Source organism: Macrobrachium rosenbergii, chromosome 10 (genome assembly GCF_040412425.1).
Source record: "Macrobrachium rosenbergii isolate ZJJX-2024 chromosome 10, ASM4041242v1, whole genome shotgun sequence".
Classification (NCBI taxonomy): domain Eukaryota; kingdom Metazoa; phylum Arthropoda; class Malacostraca; order Decapoda; family Palaemonidae; genus Macrobrachium; species Macrobrachium rosenbergii.
The window spans coordinates 5,381,937-5,401,215 of NC_089750.1; the positions used below are offsets into that span (position 1 = coordinate 5,381,937).

Sequence of the window (19,279 nt, forward strand, 5' to 3'; positions counted from 1 at the left end):
ACATTTCACGCCTGGAATTTTCAACCTAACTTTAATCCCTAGGGACAGGGTAGTCCCCATCCAAATTTAAAAAGATATAATCAGACATAATTATCGATGTGAAATATGCAGTTTATTTGAGAATGACGGTTGGTTAAAGTCACATTTCACGACCGAAACATTCAAAAAGAAGCGCCAAGAGAACTGACACCGCGATGTTCGCGATCGAACGAGATTCCACGAGAACCGGAGTCGAAAGGTCCAGTGAAGTGAGTGATCGGTCCTACTGCAGTTTTGGGGGATTTTTATACCGCACGTACGAACGCGAGGGTTGCGATAGGTGTTGCAGTCGCAAGTACGTATCATTTACCACAATCTGTGGCAGTGTGGAACTTGGAGGCGTCTTTTTAGGGCGCTCTAGAATACGATTTCATCTCTGGCTCTCGGGATCTTTTGTGGTTTAGGTTAGACGTCCATTGACCGGCGTCTTGGCGTAGGTAGTCGTCGTGTCTCGTCGTTTACGCGAAATTCTGATGCCCGCGGAGCGTACGTTCCATTAACTGTCAGTTTGTGACTTCGTCCTCTTATATTTACCGCTATTCTTGGCCTCCGTTTGTATATTTCGTGACGTCACTGGCCGCCATGTTGGACACAGCGAAACAATAACAAACCAGCCGCTGGTACTCGAGGTGTGAGGGACCCCCATAGGCCTAGAACTTTCGGCCCTGCTCTTGTTTAGTTGTCCGTCGGCGTGGGACGGTTTTGTTTGGTCAGTTTCAGTCCGTTAGAGTCTACTTTAAACCTTGTTTTCGGCCGATCGTTGGTAAGTTTCCCTAGGCCTATTTAAGGCCCGGAAGGACTTTTCCATAGGCCTATTTTAGGTAGGTCTTGGTTAAAAGTCCGTTTACGGTCCGAACTCCAATTCCTCGTGGGGGCTAGTACTAGACGGGGATTCGTTTACACTTTCGTCTTGTTTAGTACTAGTCCCCTGGGGGGTCAAATGTAATTCAACTTTAGTACTAACCTCCGGGGGGTCACATGTATTTCGCCATGTTTAGTACTAGGCCTTATGGGGTCAAATGTATTTCACCATGTTTAGTACCGTTCCCTGGGGGATTCAAATGTATTTTGCCGTGGTTAGTACTAGACCCCGGGGGGTCAGATGTATTTCACCATGTTTAGTACTATTCCTTGGGGGAATCAAATGTATTTTGCCGTGGTTAGTACTAGACCCTGGGGGGTCAAATGTATTTTGCCGTGGTTAGTACTAGCCCCTGGGGGTCAAATGTATTTTGCTTTGTTTAGTACTATCCCCTAGGGGGGTCAAACGTATTTTGCCTTGTTTAGCACTAGTCCCTTTGGAGGTCAAATGTATTTCGCCATGTTTAGTACTAGTCCCAATGGGGTCAAATGTATTTCAACTTTAGTACTAGCCCCCGGGGGGTCAAATGTATTTCGCCATGTTTAGCACTAGGGTAGATTACAATTTCGTATACTGGGCCGCCTAACTCGTTCTGCCCGTGCCGAGATCCCTCTGACAAGGTAAGTAGTTCCATCCTAAACAGCTGACGACCAACTACCCGAAATGCCCCGAGACCTACCGACCCGGCCCGACATGCCCCGAGACCTACCTCAGTCTGCCGTCCCACGTTCAATTTGCTTCCAAGAATCCAGTGACCCTTAAGGATTTAGGTGTTCTGTGCAACGAAGAGCGGTCATTGCTCGTCTACCTCATGAAAAGTGGCCTACTTGGCGACTTCAGCGGTACTTGTGGAAATGTGATGAAGGCACCGTCGTCCTCATCAAGCACGGCCAAAGCTTTATATAGCGGTGTAACCTCCAACGTTGTCGGAAAATAACATCCATCCGGACTGGCTCATTCTTCTCGGGTTCGCACCTGTCTTTCGAGAGTATTTTGGTGCTGATTCATAGCTGGATCCACGAACTTCCCAGAAATATGTCTGGATGACTTTGGATATTGGGTCTCCCAATACCTTAGTAGACTGGTTCAATTTCTGCCGGGAAGTTTGTATCGACATTTTGATTCAGGACAACCGGAAAATCGGGGGTGGGCCCAGGACACGTCGCGGAAATTGACGAATCCAAATTTGGAAAGGGAAAATTCAATAAAGGCAGACGTGTCGATGGTTGTTGGGTTCTCGGCGGGATTGACCGCGAAACTAAGGACATGTTCTTTCAAGTTGTACCAGACAGAGCTACAGAAACACGCTTCCAATTTAAAATCTTACCACACCTTAAGTCAGCATTTCAAAACACACCTTAACATTAATCACTTATTACATTTTGTTGAAACGTAATGTTTTGCCTAGAAGCGGTACAGTAAAAAAACATGTATAATTCGTATTTCTCTATGTATTGCATAAAAAAACGTTACTTAACAAATGTCCCTTGCCCCTTTAAAGCTTTTCTGGAATTAATTAAACGTGCATATCCCTTAAATAGTCAATTCAACACCCGTCAAAATGCGGTCTAATTCCGCCAATTCTCAACAATCACGAGACACCACCATCCAAACAGATTGGTCAATTCCACACGGTCTTATTCCCCCAGTTCCAGTTGTCCAGATCCCGCTAAACCCATGTGTTCCAGCCCTAAAACGAAGAAGAATGGAGCTACCGAACCGGCCATTCCGGATTTCTCCGATGATTCCGACTTCGATTGAGGTACGTGCTATTTCGAACAGTTTACGATACACTAATTGTACGGCCCTTCTGGGGGTCCCCCCCCCCCCGGGCCAGGTGAGGCACACCGTCCTGTGTTCGGTTAGGTCGGTTTCGGCCAGGTTAGGTAGCCACCTGGGTTTCTGGAGGTTCGCCCCGGCCAGCTAAGGGCACAGCGTTCTGTGTTCGGTTAGGTCAGTTTCACAGGTTAGGTCGCCATCTTTTTTTATTCGTCCGCGATTCTCTAGACGGTACCCACTGCCACCTGTTTGTGGGTCACGGCTAGAAAATTGGCAGACGAAACCCACAGCATACGAAACTGTAATCACCCGAGGGGTCAAATGTATTTCGCCTTTAGTACTAACCCCTGGGGGGGTCAAATGTATTTTGCCATGTTTAGTACTAGCCCCTTGGGGGTCAAATGTTTTTTGCCATGTTAGTACTAGCCCCTGGGGGTTCAAATTTATTTTGCCGTGTTTAGTACTAGCCCCTGGGGGATCAAATGTTCCTACGTGCATTTTGCAAAATTGAAACTTAGAACAAATCCTCAATCATTTACATGTATTTTATTTTTTATTGTGATAAATATTAATTTGCAAGAATTGTGTATATTTTTTTCACATTATTTTATGAAGATTCGAAAGATGTAATAAAAAATCGAGTAGGAATGTTCGGACCTGAAATGAACATTACCCGGGTCTCATTTACCGACAGTAGCTTTAGGTCTACCAGACTTGCCGGTTAGCAGTGTTGCGTAGCCGGTTTAAATGCTGGAGCGTTGCGCCTTAGGCTTATTTGGGCGGGTCGGCCTACTTAAATGAAACAAGACATAGGCCTAGGCTAGGCTAGATCTGTTTCAGTAGGGATGTATCTTAACCTAGTAGAACTAAGCAAGATCTCTGCATCGGGTATTACCTTGGAAATTGGTTTTTCCTATACTTTTAGGGCTGCTGATAAAGGAGACGCATTGGTTGGTGTTGGCCAAGTGTTATTTGCCCCTAACTCTACCCAGCAGTAAAGGGGGACTGGGAATTCGGGGTTTTGGGTAGGGGAGAACACCCACAAACGTAGCGGACATATTTACATTGTGGAAGCACACTCCGGGAGTGTAAATCGCCAGGGAGCCAGTTGTTGCAGGGAGCGGCTGAGGGAGGGGGAGGAACGTGGAGTAAGGCAGGGAGAGAGTTGCTCACGTCCCCCCAAAGTGTGGGGGAAAGTGAGAAGCAACAGTTGGGGGGGGGTAGGAAGGGGGTTTGTGTAGAGGCAAAACATAGTCACCAAGGAAACGGGGGATAGGTAGGAACACATTAGGAAGAATAACAGGCCGGCAACAAACAAAACGTCACCTCCTTTACCATCAGCCCTAAAAGTATAGGGAAAACCAGTTAGTCCGCAGGAGTTCTGTACTCACAAAGTAATCTAAAAAAAAAAAAAAACTAAGAAACCAAGCCCCAATTAACGTATCTTAGGGACTCCGAGCCTGTTTTTGGGGGAGCGGAATGCTTTTTGCTGAATGACTACCTTAGGGACTCTGATCCTGTTTCTGGGGGAGCAGAATGCTTTTTGCTGAATGACCAGCCTGCACTCGCTACCGCACGGGAGGCTAAAATTCGCTTTTTTTTTTTTTTTAAGCCCATGATCTTGATGCAGCTGAATTAACATCTCGTAATTGCCATAACATTATACATTAATTTCCCAGCAGTTGACGTAAGAGTTTTCGCAGGTAACGGCCAAAGGTTGGCGTGTAATAGGTTCAAAGGGTTGTACAGCAAGGAATCAGCCGGTGTACTGAAACGAAATACTTATGAACCGTTCCAAAGCAAACAGGTGGGTGCAACAGTTGGAAAGACAGCGGTCTAGCCTGTGAGGATCACGTATGAATACCCCCCAATGGTGGGAGAAACTTCTCAATTCCTCCTGAAACCCCCTTCGCCATGTTTAGTACTAGCCCCTGGGGGTTCAAATGTATTTTGCCGTGTTTAGCACTAGACCCTAGGGAATCAAATGTCCCTAAGTGCATTTCACAAAATGGAAACTTAGAAGGACTGGAAATGAACATTATCCCTCAGCCCCCTTTCCTCAGTAGGAGTCAGCCTGTGTACCAAAAGCCCCCTCTATAAGAGTGCGCATGCATAGCAGCATTCAAAATAGCAGTAGTAGCTGAAATTCTTGCCTGTAACGGCTACCTTTGTCGTCTTGTTCTTCCTGTGTTTGTGTAAGGGTTTTTTGTCTATGATATGTATACACTAAAGTTCGGTCGCCTTCTCACCCCCCATGTTCTACCCCACCCATAACCCCACTTTCCCTATGGATCCCCTAAATTGTAGGTTAGTAAACAAGTGGGGGAGCAAATCACCATGTCCTGGAGGTATACCTCACCCATAACCCCGCTTTCCGTAGGGGTCCCCTAAATTGTAGGTTAGTAACAAGTGGGGGAGCAAATTACCCTGTCCTGAAGGTATACTCCACCCATAACCCCATTTTCCCATTGGGTCCCCTAGCTTGTTGGATAAAGTTCTGTGGTTAATTACAGGTTAATTAGAATCTTGCGACAAAAATTGAAGGTACATCCATAATTAGCAACCAAAAAACTGCCAAGAAAGTTATATTAGAAGGAAATTGAAGCCATGGAACTACTACTTGTTCTACCAAAGTGAATTTCTACCAAAATTCACTTTTATAATATTTTTGTTGCTTAATAAGAATTTACTGTTATTTTTTATCATTCGACTGTAATTACCTCAGAAGTTGTACCCTGGCCATCCTGGAATGCTATCATGCATGTGCAGTGCTATGGGGAGCTTTTGGTAAAAAGCCGAGATTCCTTCACTTGGGGGGTCTGAGAGGCTCCACACGTCCTGCTAGGTTAGGTTAGGGTATATTAGGTTAGTATAGTCCCTTCCTTTTAGAACAGATTTCCTTAGCCAATCCCTTCCTGAACATGTGGCTCCCTAATGACTTGCGCATGCATGGAATCATTCCATAACAACAACGTGGCAGTCTAGTCTTAATCCCAATGTTTCCGAAACCCGCATTTGCCAAGGGCCCCCAACCACGTTGGGTGGATATGAGGTTGATAATAATTGACCGACAATAAACAACACCAGCTCCTCCATCATTCATCAGCAACACTAAAAGTACAGGAAAAATCAGTTTCTAAGCTAGCCTAATAGGCCGTGCAGAGCTCTTACTTAGAAATACCGTTAACCTAACCTATTCAAGGGCGTCATTCCCTAATCTGGCCTGGGGGCAGAGCGAAGGTAGAGTAAGGCATTTCAGAGAGAATATGACCTAATCAGGTTTATCTTTACCTAACCAAACCTCAGATGCTGTGTCCTAACCTGGCTGAAGGGTGGGAGGGTTTTTTTCCCCCCTCCAAAATCCCCAGGTAGGTCATGACCCTTTACTTCCCATTCTGCCCTGAGAGGGAATGCAGAGTAAGGGTTGGGGCTACTGTAGGCCTAGAAGGTATTTCTTTTGAAAAGAAGCAATTTCAATAGGGATGCATCCTAACTCTTATTACCTAACCTGTTCAAGGGTGCCATACCCTAATCTGGCCTGGGGGCTTATACCCATTGGAACCCCTCCCCACACCTTACATGGCATGTGCCCAGTGGCTCAACAGTACTACTGGGTAGGCCATGTTTTAAACCTATGGAAGGTGGCATAGGCTACATTACCATATTCCAGGCTAGTGTATTTTCTCCAGTTAGAAGGCCTTTGGTATTTGGAGCCTGGAAACCTCAGTCCTATGCAAGTTAGAGTATCAGAGCTCACTAACCTAACCTGAGCTTGTACTCAAAGGATACAACTGTTCACTAGTATAGGCCTAGATAATCTAGGTGTGGAAAAGGCATGAAAATACATACATGCCATATGAATATTCCTGGGACATACTAAATACTAGGCCTGTCTTACAAACTTTGTTACACTTGCCTAGTCTTTAACTTGCTCAACTTTATGGGCTTTATTCATTTAGGTGTAGGTTGTATTATAAAATCCAGTTGAAAAGGTAAAATCTAACTAGTTGCACATAACTGAATTGGGATACCAATGTGGGGCTTTGGGACAGGATTTCTGGTCACAAGAAAATCCCTGTAAAGTGTACTGTTTTGCTTATCATCATCATTTTTCAGCAGGTTCACAGCCTGACCTAACCCTAAAACTAGGATGCTGTATCTGTACCTGGCCAGAGGATCCCCCCGCTCTCTGTTAACCTTACGATTGTTACTAACAGAAAATGTGGGTTGAGCCCTATCTTCAATGGCTCCATCTTACACTACAGCCTGTGCTTCATATTTTTCATACTGGCGGGAGATATTCCCCAATATCCCCTCCTGGTACAGAAATCTGGCAGTTTAATTTAAGAGTAGTTACCATCTATATTACATTAGATTTGGCACAATCAGTGGTGCAGTAGACTTTTATGGTTCTTGCTTCCATGGTATCACTCAGATTGAATGGCTTAAAAATTCCCATAGGCCTAGGCTGTGACCTAAGTCATTCCAAGTAGAAGATGAGCTGTCTTTGAAATTTCCACAACCTCTTTATCCGGCATTTTTTGTGCCACCAGACAGCAATCATACAAAACTATTGGAGAGGGATACCTTTTGCCTGCCATTCACTTTGGCACAGCACTCTAAACTTACCACAGTAAAATTTGCCACCCCTGAAATGACAATAATTGACTAAGGAAGATAACTTTTATATGGTTTAGAACATGCTGAAAAACTTGTTCTACACATTTCCTTAATTGCATATGCTGTAATGGAAATTTGTGTCCCTGTATTACTGTATACAGAATTTTAATTGAAATGGGTTTTTTCATAGCATGTGGCATGTGTGAACAATCTCTGGCATTTGTTTGAAATGCTTTGATCATTAACCACTCCCATTAAATCGCAGAGGAATTGGTACCATTGTCAACTTCTGTATATTCTGGTTGACGTGATGTACATAAAACAAATCCAGAAGATTGTAGTAGGCAGCCTGGCCTTCACTAACAGTAGCAGACTACAAACAAATATATTTCTGTATGATAGTGATTAATGTCCAGCCTCTTTTCAAGGAATAAAAAGCCCCTACATAAATTCAGTACCATTCAGTAACCAGATATAAGTGGCTTGCCGAGTTTGTACCCCTACAAGTACTGTACTATCAAAAACCCCATCACTACCAATAAAGTCCTGTTCTCAAACTGTCTTGTCATTGGGATATGTGGTGGGAAGAACAAGGAAAAGTTAATGAAGTAAGGTAATGGTAGTTTCAGACACATCCTAACCTAACCTGTATTTCTGTAGCTCTTGGAGGGCAGGTAATAAGCCGTTAAATTATTCCTCTCAGGTATTTTATCAGTTTTACTGTTTTTTACTGTAGTTTCTTGTTTTACTGTAGTTTCTGTAGTTTACCTTTTTTCAGATGATTAATACACCCTCCTAGATATTGTTGTAATGCAGAAATTCAAAGAAATCAGTTTCTAATATTTTGTATGGATTATTCATCACATTGTATAGTGTGTGCAGCCATCTGTATCTGTGTGTGTACATTTAACATTAATTAGGATAGAATGTCAAATGCATTTGTTATCCAGCCGTCAATATAATCATTTTCATTTTTTGTCCACTGAGTGGCATTGCTTACAAACACTATAAATGTCTTTGAATTGTTGGAAGCTGATTTTTTCTGCATGTCTTGAGTCTGATTAGCCTATTAAATAATTAGGGCTTTGTATGCAGACTGAAGAGGCATGTAAGCAAAATGAGAAATGGCAGGAAATACATATAAAAGTCACTGAAGATTACTTGTTTGAACTTGAGAAAATGTATAAGTTTTGTACATTGGTAGAAACCTGGTTCCCCTCCCCCTCCCCCCACAAAATGCAGAATGGTGGTGTACCAGTGTCTGCTGTTCCCAAGAATCAGAAAACCTCATAAAATTTTTTTATTTATCATTAAATTTGGTTGAAACGGCATCAGCAATGCTGCTGCTTGTGATTATTGCATACTGTATTGTCAGGCCTGTGTTTCCGTTCATCCACGCTGTCTGGCAATGGCTTCAACGTAACCAAAACAATATGGCACCATACCCTGACCTAGCCAGTGCTTAACTTAACTAACCAGGCTCATTCTTACATAAGGTCACACAATGCTCATTTCTGTTCTTTAAGAATGTGTTATTCACAGTCAGTAAGGGCCAACCAGTAATTATTTATTTATTTATTTATTTTTTTTTTTATCTATTTAACCAGTAGCATTATTTTCATTCCTTCTCCTCCACAGTACCATACAAATTGCTGGTTATTTCAAGTCGAGTGGCTTCTTGAAATGCCATGTAATTGATTGTTGTCAAGTTTGAGTTCCATTTAAATGCTGGATTAATGTACATGTATATCCTTGATCAATTTGGTGAACTGTAGAAGGTCAGCAAAGTCATGTGCATTTTAATAATGTTGAAAGAAGCTGACCAAAAATATCTAGTGAAAAACAACCAAGTTCTCTGATTTTATGTATACTTATGAGGGTAGGTTTCTAGAATTCCTTACATTTGGGTGAACAGGGCCATGTAACTCAGTCGTGGAATTTTTTGGCCAGAATTGCTGCAGAAAGGAAACAAGAAAAATAAAATTGTATTTACAGTTGATAAATCCTAGCTTCAATCAATATTACTGTCTCATATTTGACAGAGTAGTAGTTGAATCAAGATTACTGTGTCAATTTGACAGGGGAATAGTAGGCTTTCCCCCCTCCCCCACTCAGTCTTTCCCAAGATTTCAGTGATCAGATCTTGAGGAGTGGAGTCATAAGTTCAAGAAGTATCCCAGTGTAAAGAGTGTAAATTTGAAGAAGAGAAAAATTGTAATTTCAGAAAACTTTAGCATGAAGAACTTGAGATTTTACTGTGTATACTGTATGTACTCATCAGTTCACAAGCCAGTTGGGCCTCATGAAGCATCCATTGTCCTTGACTAATTAGAACTACCTTGTTAACCGTACTTTTACCACCATTCTTGAAGTGTGCAGCTCAGTTTTATCCGCAGAGTTATTTTGGAGAATTGACATGAAGCGAGCTGAAAGGGTTTTAATAGGGTTTATGAAATTTTACTTCACTGGCTTATTATGGTTATGAATGTCAGTACAGTAGGCTACACAAGAGAAGTTCCTCAATTTCTCTCATTATCTTGTTCGTCATCACCACATTTGTTTGATCCAAGTAGTAGTAGTAGTATAGTGGCATCCACGTTTAGACAGTGTGAACCATGGTAATGGTATTGCATCTGCTGGCCTATTCTTAACTGGGGTGACTTCAACTGTTTATTGGGACCAATTGCTATAGTTCTTGAAACAGCCACCTGGTAATTTAAATTGCATTATAAGTTCTGTGTGTCTTATCATATTTTGGGTGCATTCATGTGATATTTTTGTTCATGGGGTTCTAATTAAAGATGAGAATTGGAGGAAGGTACAGTTGAAAAGTTGGGCAGTTAGGTTGCAAGAAAGAAACGAGAAGAGGTGTAAAGTACATCGTGGTAGGTATGCTGCAGAGAGCTCAATGTTGTGACGTCAGTTTCTACATTTAGATACAATACTTCCAGCCAAGTTTGAGATTTGACTGTGTTTGAGCATTTTATGGTTGAGAGACGCATACTGTATAGGTTAAATTTTAGGTGAATATCTGACATCTTGAATAAAGCCAGGTCACTAGTTAACATACCAGTGTACTGTATTTTCTGGTCAGGAAGGAGTTCAATCCTTGGAAAGTTAGACTCAAGTAGCATGTGTCCTGAAGTACATTATGCACTTTTACTTGATCACCACAACTGCTGTAATGTTATTTCAAGGTTTTTGTGCCGTCAGAGTTACAGAACTAGGTTACACTATATTTGAAGTTGAAAAGAGAAAACTCATTAGTCTCATCTTTTTTTAAATTTCATTTTTGCAACTAGAACACATAAAGCAATATTGTTTTTCCACTTCAACAAACCATTTGTGTTTGAAGCTTGTGAAGATTCATTTGAATGAAATAAAAATACTGAAAATGTCCTCTTAAGATTCATTTAAATGAAGTAAAAGGTAATGAAAATGTCCTCTTAACATCCCTTTTCTTTTACAGATTTGAATACACAAGATGTCTGGTATAGCCATTGCCCGTCTTGCTGAGGAACGAAAGGCATGGAGGAAAGATCACCCTTTTGTAAGTTGTATGATTTTGTTGGGCTTTCCATGAGTGCTTGCAGCAAGCAATAGGAATAAAAGTCAAAAGGTTATTGACTCACTTCAGGGTTTTAATTGTGTTCAAACTCTTAAATCTGTTTCTAACAGATTTCTTGTATTACTACTATTATTCAAAGCTGTATTCTCCATAATCTGTTCAGGTATAACCCATGACTAGCACTTTCGCCATTGCTCCTGATAACCTCAAATGCTGTTTTGTCAGGTCTCCCCGTTACCTATGTATTGGGAATATATAATCTTCATTTTCCTTCTAATAATTTCTTCCACATATGTCACATCTTTCTCATCATCTTGGACACTCACTGTTTTGTTCGTGCCCCTTACACCTGTGTTCACTTCTGTCTTGCCAGCTACATTGCCACCCCCTGCTCTTTAATAGCATTGTTCCAGTACTGTATTCACTTATCTCAGTTTCACTTCATTTGATTCATTGTAGTTATTGTTTTGGGGATTCATTGTAGTTACTGTTTTGGGGATTCATTGAGCCCATGCTTATGCAAAAGTTAGGGGGTCTCCATTTCATATGTAATTGTATGGGTTTGGTGCTCTGGGAAAGTTTTGTTATTCCCTTACTGGTGAATTCAGCCCTTCCTGTTGTATGCTTGTGCTTGGCTGTGCGATGTTTATTGGCTTCAGGTTTTATAACTTGACTGTTGAGGTACCATGCAGAAGAATATAACAAACATGTACGTTCCGATGTAGCCACTTTTCCCAGATATACTTTGTAAACCTTGACCTAGTTGGGGTGGCATGTAGATGTGGGGAAAATGTTGCCATATCTTCCATATACCAGGTCAAAAATGATAAACACCTTGAATTTATATTTAAAAAAATGCAGTTAATGGAGATTTGAAATAATACGTTAAACTGTTTTGATAACAGGTTATGATAAGGATGATTTAGTTTCTAACCATGTAAATAAATTACACAAATGCCCAATATTTAACCCAGAATCACTTGAAAGTCCCTTCAAGGGGGTTAGTGCCGTCTGTGCACCTCATGCGGTGCAATGTAGGCATTACTTAAGGTCTTTGCAGTGTCCTTTTGGCCCCTAGCTGCAACTTCTTTCATTCCTTTTACTTTACCTCCGTTCAAATTATCTCTCCCATCTTACTGTCCATCCTCGCCTAACAGTTAATTCATAGTGCAACTGCAAGGTTTTCCTCCTGATACACTTTTCAAACTTTTACTGTCAGTTTCTGTTTCAGTGCTGAATGGCCTTAGTTGCCCCAGTGTTTGGCATGTATGCCTAAAATATATAAATCATTCAGTCAATCACAGATGAAAATAAATGATAAAGGTGTGATAAAAAAAATACTGTTATTGTCTCCTCAAAGATTGTAAATTGCGTTGGCCTTGTCCTGGAACGGTCCCTTTCCCCTGGAAAGCCCTTGGGAAGGATAAGTTGGATTTTACAACCAGATTAAAGAACCCCAAATTGAGGGGTGCAGATTAACTATACTGTAGTCGGATTATAAGCCAGGAAGAAGTCTGGCAACACAGCTAATGACAGCCATGTTCGTAGTCATATTGGTTTGATTATAGTCAGCTGCTATTAATTTAAGAAAAACCATTGAAATTGTGGGATTTATGTAAACTTTATCCTGTATAAAAGCTTGTTACTTTGCAGAAGACTTTACTCTGCTTATTGAAGTCATGTGTATTCATGATTACTCTGGCTAAATAACATTGAAGCATAATCAGATATCTTGTATGAATGTGAATGTTTGTGTTAATACTAAAAGACAAAACAGTATGCTGAAGGGAGTAGTTTAATCTTATTATAGAAACTAGCAGAAGGTTTAGCAGTCAGTAATTGTCCTTATATGAAAATATAATTTACATTAGCTTATCTGTATGAATAACTTACCCATTGGAGGTCTTTTAAAGTTTACCTTAGCAGGAATATATACAATTTAGTTTTGGAAATTCTCTAATTCCATGCTTTCTCTTTCAGGGCTTCATTGCACGCCCCACAAAGAACCCTGATGGTACACTTAATTTAATGAACTGGGAATGTGCAATTCCAGGAAAGAAGGGAGTAAGTGCTCTATTTCTAATATTTGTACATCAGCTGTTACTGTAGACTAAATTTGAATTTCTGCAGGAAACAGAAATCTCTTTTGGGTGATAAATAGAAAACTGAACTTAGATGGTGTTGTATTCATATATTTAAATAAGTTTTGATCAAAGATGGAAGTTCAAAAGTTTGACCATGTTTATGAAATTGTACATCAGTTTTAAAGTTTTATATATATATATAACAATTTCTATCTAGTGTTGATTTTATTTGCTCAAAGATTGTATAAGTAGGTGTTATGCATGCATAAACTAAACATACTCTCAACACCAGTTGGTGGTTTAAGGACCAATTTTGGTTTTGACTTTTGAAGAAAACATAATGTTAAAGCCAGAAAGGGGGTTGGAGTGGTGATTTGTGCTTAGGTAGTTGACTGTGCATTTACACACACCTTTTAAAAGTGCACTTTTGAAGGTTGAAAATTAAGTGTGACAATAGGAAGATGCTGAATGCAGAAAAATAAGCTTGAGTGGAAAAATTGTTCACATAATAATGAGATAATTTCCTTCATAGAATGTGTTACATCTACAATATTCATGCAAGAAAAAACTATTGCACATTTGTATTTGCAACTGACACAATTATCTGACTTACTTTCATTCTGTGTAAAAGTCTCCATGCTTGAGCAGAAATTCTCATGCAGTGTGTGGTTGAGGGTCCTTTGCTATGTTTTGAATGTAAACTCTAGTTATATTAATTTTTTTTTTTCCATAGACCCCTTGGGAAAGTGGCCTATATCGACTGCGCATGATCTTCAAAGATGACTACCCATCGACTCCACCCAAGTGCAAGTTTGAGCCTCCACTGTTTCACCCAAATGTCTATCCATCAGGTAAGGTTTGCATCACTGTCATTCCATACCAAAATACTTGTGTTAATTATGAGGTTGAAGTGAGTTAATGTAAAATTTTGAGTTCAGTTTTCAAATGCAGTTTCAACCATGTATTTAAATTCTTGCAATGTCCATTAGGCAATTTAGTTATTGGAAGATTGAATAAATCTGATGAAACAAGGCAAGCTCATTGTGGGATTATGATGTTCCTAAAACCAAAAAGAACATCACATCAAGTAATTTTGTCTTTCACTTGGTCACCAGTTTGACCCATGGTTATGTAATGAATAGCCCACATAACCCAGTTTTTGGTATGCAGTTAAAGCAGGTCAGCAAAACAAAGATACATGTATGTGAATGTTCAAACCTCAACCATCAATGAATGTTGGGTTTTGCCAAAAAAAAAAAAAAAAAAAAATCAAATTGTCAGAATTTTAATAATTTTATATATCATGTTAAATTTTTAAATAGCCAACTTGTTAGATAAAATTTATATTAAGGACAAACCATTCTAGCTAGCTGTAAGAGTGAAGTATTTTAACATGACAGTCTGGTTGTATTGTCCAATGTAAATGACGTAAATCTAGGCAATAAAATATGACTTGAAAGCATTTTAAGAATAAAAACAGTTTTTGATCAAATGGGCTATGGAAAGAGGTGACTTTTCAACGATTGCTTGTGAGGAATATTACGTTCTTTTGTGGTAGTGCAGCATTATCCATTTGGCTAATGATTGATAATGTATCTGGTGTTATACTTAACAGATTGTTATGCAAGATTTTTGTTGAAAAGCACGCTTTAAGTATTTGTAGTTTCAGTATTCCTTGTATTTTATTTTTATGCCAAGATGTATTTAAGAAATTTTTTATATTTTTGCAAGTACTGATTATTTTCTGAAGACTGTAGCATAGTTTGCTGACACTAGTTATTTTAGTTGTGAGTGAAACGTTGCTTACAGTGTCTATGCAGTTTAGGTATGGCATAATTATATATTTCTGAAATTAGCCTCATTTGAATCTCTCTGCACTGCAGTACTGGTAAGGTATTTGAGTATCCGTAAGTAAATTATCCCCTTGGGTAGTGGGGCCATCGGTGCACCTCTCACAGTGCACTGTAGGCAATACTTGAAGTTCTTTGCAGCATCCCTTCGACCGTTAGCTGCCACCCCATTCATTCCTTTTACTGTACCTCAATTCTCATTCTCTCATCTTTCTTTCCACCCTTTCCTGACAATTGTTTCATAGTGCAACTGTAAGGTTTTCCTCCTGTTATAACTTGAAAACTTTTTTACTTTCAATTACCCTTTCAGTGCTGAATGACCTTAATAGTTCCTAGTGCTTGGCTTTTGGCCTAAATTTTTATATTCTGTTCCATTCCATGAGTAAGTTATAATCTGATTGCATGATTACCGTTTTCCAGTGTGTACAGCTGCTTCTGCCAGAGATTTCTCTCCTAGTTAGAGTTTGTAGTGGTAGGTTTTTGTTTCCGTAATCACAGTTGTGGCTTTGACCATTGATGGATGGTCTCGTTTGTAAATTTTTCATAAGTTTTATTTTCACAGATCTTTCACATTCACAATGATCCCTAATCCCCGTTTCCTGCTTAGAGCAACCAGGTTTGCTAAACAGCAGCACCAATATGCAGTAAATATGACTAACTGTCTAGCTTCTCAGTTCCATAGGTCCTTTATTCTTCGTAGCATTGGACTGTGAAACATACAGTAGGCTGTCATGCAATTAAAAGTTAAAAAATTTGAGCAAAGATGCAATGCATTACTAGCCTAATACAATTGTTGCATTTTAATCCTTTACTTAAATTTTTATCTATATGTCAATTTAATTTCTTTTTTAATAAGCAGTCCCTTCTTTATTTCCCTTTACCTTCTGTTATTTCTTTCTAATGAGCACCATATTCTTTGGGAGCTTGAATATCAAATTAGTTGGTTGCCCCTGCAGTCTTGGTTCATATAAATAGGGTTTATCTTCTGAATAATATATATAATAATTACCATTAAAAAGTGTTGTGGGAGGGAGGAGGGCTGCTTTGTTAACTTTTTACTGTTTTGTAACTATTAGATTTACGTTTTAACTATTTGCAAGTTCAGGAAAGAAGTAAAAAAGGCATTACATAGCTGATATTACTTTGAAGTTTTCTCCAGCATCACCAATCCAAAAGATTTAAGAAAAGGGGGAAATAAACCGAACTTTTTTCAATCCCCAGGTATGCAGTTATTATACAAAATGTAGAAAGAATCCATATTATGTAATTTCCTGTTGAATTGGCAAAACAATGCACAAACAAGCAGAAGGGACAGTAATGTAGATGAAAGCTTTTACAGAATTGAAAGTGTACAGTATAGAACTAAATTTGAAAGTGAAGTTGCATTGTTCATGATACCAATAAATGCTGCCAGTCTGGTTCCCAAGCCATCTGCAGAATTATAAGAAATTTTTGATTGATTTTGCCAAATTCTACATCCTCAGGTTTATTGTATTGTAAATTTAAATCTTAACACAGCTATTGTATTGTGTACAGATATTAAAGGAAGCAGATCATTGAATTGAAATGAGATTGACCCCCTCCCTTTCTTATCTGTAAGCTACACAATTTGTCATCATCTTTGACACCTTAATTGGGGGATTTTCACTAATCTCATGAGGAAGGTGAAAAATAAAAATTCCATATACAGATATTAGACATTACTGTAACTTGAAACAGTGGTGCTAATATATCACCTGTCAGTTTCATACAAAGCAACTGTATGCCCTTTAAAGGTACAGTTTACTTCATGGCCTGGCAAATCTACATAATGTAGTTACCTTGATGCCTCTGTCAACACTGTAATAGGTTATCATGTAGCTACTCATACCAAGGTAAGTTATGTCGCAAAAATTATAATTTTATGGTTACTGCCGTTACAGTGCTTCCAATTCTCATCTCATGAGTTTAGGCTCAAATTCATATAGCTTTTACAAGTTTTCTGAAGTTTGAATTGCCATATTTTACAGGAACTGTTTGCTTGTCACTGTTAGATGAAGAAAAGGATTGGCGACCTGCAATTACCATCAAGCAAATTCTACTCGGTATTCAGGATTTGCTTAATGACCCCAATATTAAAGATCCTGCACAGGCTGAAGCATACACAATCTATTGGTGAGTTTCTGTAGTGTTTTTCTTTAATGTTTCGGAAATTAATCAGTGAAGTCCTGCCCATGAAGAGTATTGTGGTTTTTTGAAACATTTTTCTTTAATGTGAAAAGTGCCTAGTGGATGATTTCAGGTAGATTGATATATGACTCGTTTGATAGTAGTAGTTAAAACATTACCACCACCATTAAATGGGCTGTGTAAAAATTCCTATAGAAATTTGAAATGAAGAAGAAATATATATATAGGATTAATTACTTGTAGTTTTGCCTATCCCTTAATTATATGGGCTTCTGAATGTAATGTTTCTTCTTTTCAGCCAAAATCGTTTGGAATACGAGAAGAGAGTTCGAGCACAAGCCAAGGCCATGTCGGCACCTTTTGAGTAGATTTTCATGTTTGATATCACACTTGAAACTTGATGGTGAACCGTAATCTTTCTTTCTTAAGTTCAACGGGTTAAGCTCCTGTTCCATAACGTATATACTGTACACTATATATATATATTTATATAACATATATGTTAGCTCTGTAACAAGTTCATTCCATTATGTCTTCTTGTAAGTTACCTTTGGTTTTTACAGTTTACATGACGTGAAAGATTACGTTACTTGTGGAAACTTGACTGTTCTGATTTATTTTTAATCCTTCCTCCTATCTGTCTCAGTCACATTTGCGCTTTTCTCAACGATGGATATTAATAAATAATTTTTTACCAAATTTTTTTTTATTTAATTCTTCCTCCTTAAGAATGATAAAAAACCATTCTATGCAGAAAGATGCAGGATTTTAGTAGTTTTTAACTAAATGATTTTGTTAATCTATTTATGATAATTTTTGTCTTCTCCAGAAAGCTGCTATGAAACTTAATTTTTTAGCCATTTTACAAAACAGGACATTAATGGCATGTGTGTAGTGGTACCCTCCTATAGTTTATTCAGCTCATCTGCCACTTCATTCCACTTGCCTGGAATGTATCTGGCTGAAAGATCTACCGAGTGAGTCACTGCTCACTGGTGCAGCTTTACTATGAATTCAAGTAGATGGGATACCAGTTGCCACCATTTGTTGACATGCCACTACCATGGTATTGTCAGACATTACAACCATGTAGTGCCACTTCACACACTCCTGAAGGGCTAAGAAAGCCGCCTTTAGTTCCAGGACGTTGTGAAGCAGCTTTTCTTGGTGGTTCCCCACAGCTGAAGTTAGATGATCTTCCAAGTGTGCCCCCCAACTTTTGTTTGAGGGGTCTGAGAACAGAAGAATCTGGAGGGGGAGTGTGAAGAGGGCTTTCCTATGGTCAGGTTCCTGTTGTCCAGCCACCATGCCAAGTCCTGTCTCTTCCTTTGAGAGAGGAACTCAGGAGAAGGAGAACCCTTTTGATGGAGGACCAAAACTTTCAATCTCTGATCTCTTCAGTCAAAGGTGTAGACATCCATGAGGAACAAGCTTTTCCAGGGATAACAAGTGACCTAGAACGATCTACTGCTAATATGCAATGTGCCGGTTTTCGTCTGGAAAGGAAGGACTGAACAATGGTCTTGAACTTGTTGATGTGTGGATCTAATGGAAAGACCCTCACCGCTGTTGTCTATTAGCATGCCCATACATGGTGTAAGGTTTGACTTCTCCAAATTTATCACTATCCTTATGCTGTGAAAATTGGAGCAGATGGTCTCTGTCCTAAATCAACTTTACCCGAGAACTTGCCAAGACCAGCCAGTCTTCAAGGTATCTCGATGCATATCCTGTGTGAATGAGCCCAGATCGAAACCAGGGTGAACACCTGTGGACCTCCACAGCTCTTCTTTTTTTTTGTGAAGGTATCTTCTTGGAGAGCCAGCTCCTTGTGCGAGCCGTGAACCTGTTCTTAGATTAAATGGACAGTTGGAGAGAGGAGGAGGAAACTCGAAGGGGAGTAGATATCCCACCTGCAGAACATCTACTACCCAGGTATCTACTCCATACTGCTGCCAAGTTGCTCAATGGCTCCCCAGGCATCCCCCTCACCGACAGCAGCAAGTGGGGAGGGATGCTCCCTCTAGCATTTGCCTCCTATGCCTGGGCTGGTAGGAACAGGGCTGAAAGGAACACTGCTTAGATGTCTTCTTACCAGGAGCACGAGGACTGGTCGTGGCTTGAGATCTCTTAGACGAAGGGTAAGCAACAGCCTGAGATCTAGGTCGAGTTGTATTGGCATGTGAAGGACCAGAAGACTTAATAACAGCCTGGTGGACCAGACAGTCATTAGCATCTGTTCTTCGCCTGTCCACTGCAGCCTCAACTTGGTCCTAATTGTTTCATTCCTCAGGGCCATGGTGGAATT

General features: G+C 39.8%; 1 protein-coding gene across 9 annotated transcripts in view; it reads left to right on the forward strand.

The window, feature by feature from the left end:
* lwr (lesswright) overlaps positions 1-17,670 on the forward strand; it is a 235,742-nt gene extending 218,072 nt beyond the window's left edge. For 2 of the 9 annotated variants that reach the window (XM_067109793.1, XM_067109794.1), the window contains exons 2-6: positions 10,770-10,850; positions 12,849-12,932; positions 13,686-13,803; positions 16,812-16,956; positions 17,270-17,670. In XM_067109793.1, the coding sequence (XP_066965894.1) occupies positions 10,785-10,850; positions 12,849-12,932; positions 13,686-13,803; positions 16,812-16,956; positions 17,270-17,339 (483 nt within the window). In that variant the 5' untranslated portion in view covers positions 10,770-10,784 and the 3' untranslated portion in view covers positions 17,340-17,670. Of the gene's footprint in view, positions 1-160; positions 2,664-10,769; positions 10,851-12,848; positions 12,933-13,685; positions 13,804-16,811; positions 16,957-17,269 lie in introns of those variants that run through there. The other 7 variants (XM_067109790.1, XM_067109789.1, XM_067109795.1 and 4 more) reach the window with 7 other exon arrangements.
* The last annotated feature ends 1,609 nt before the right edge of the window (positions 17,671-19,279 follow it).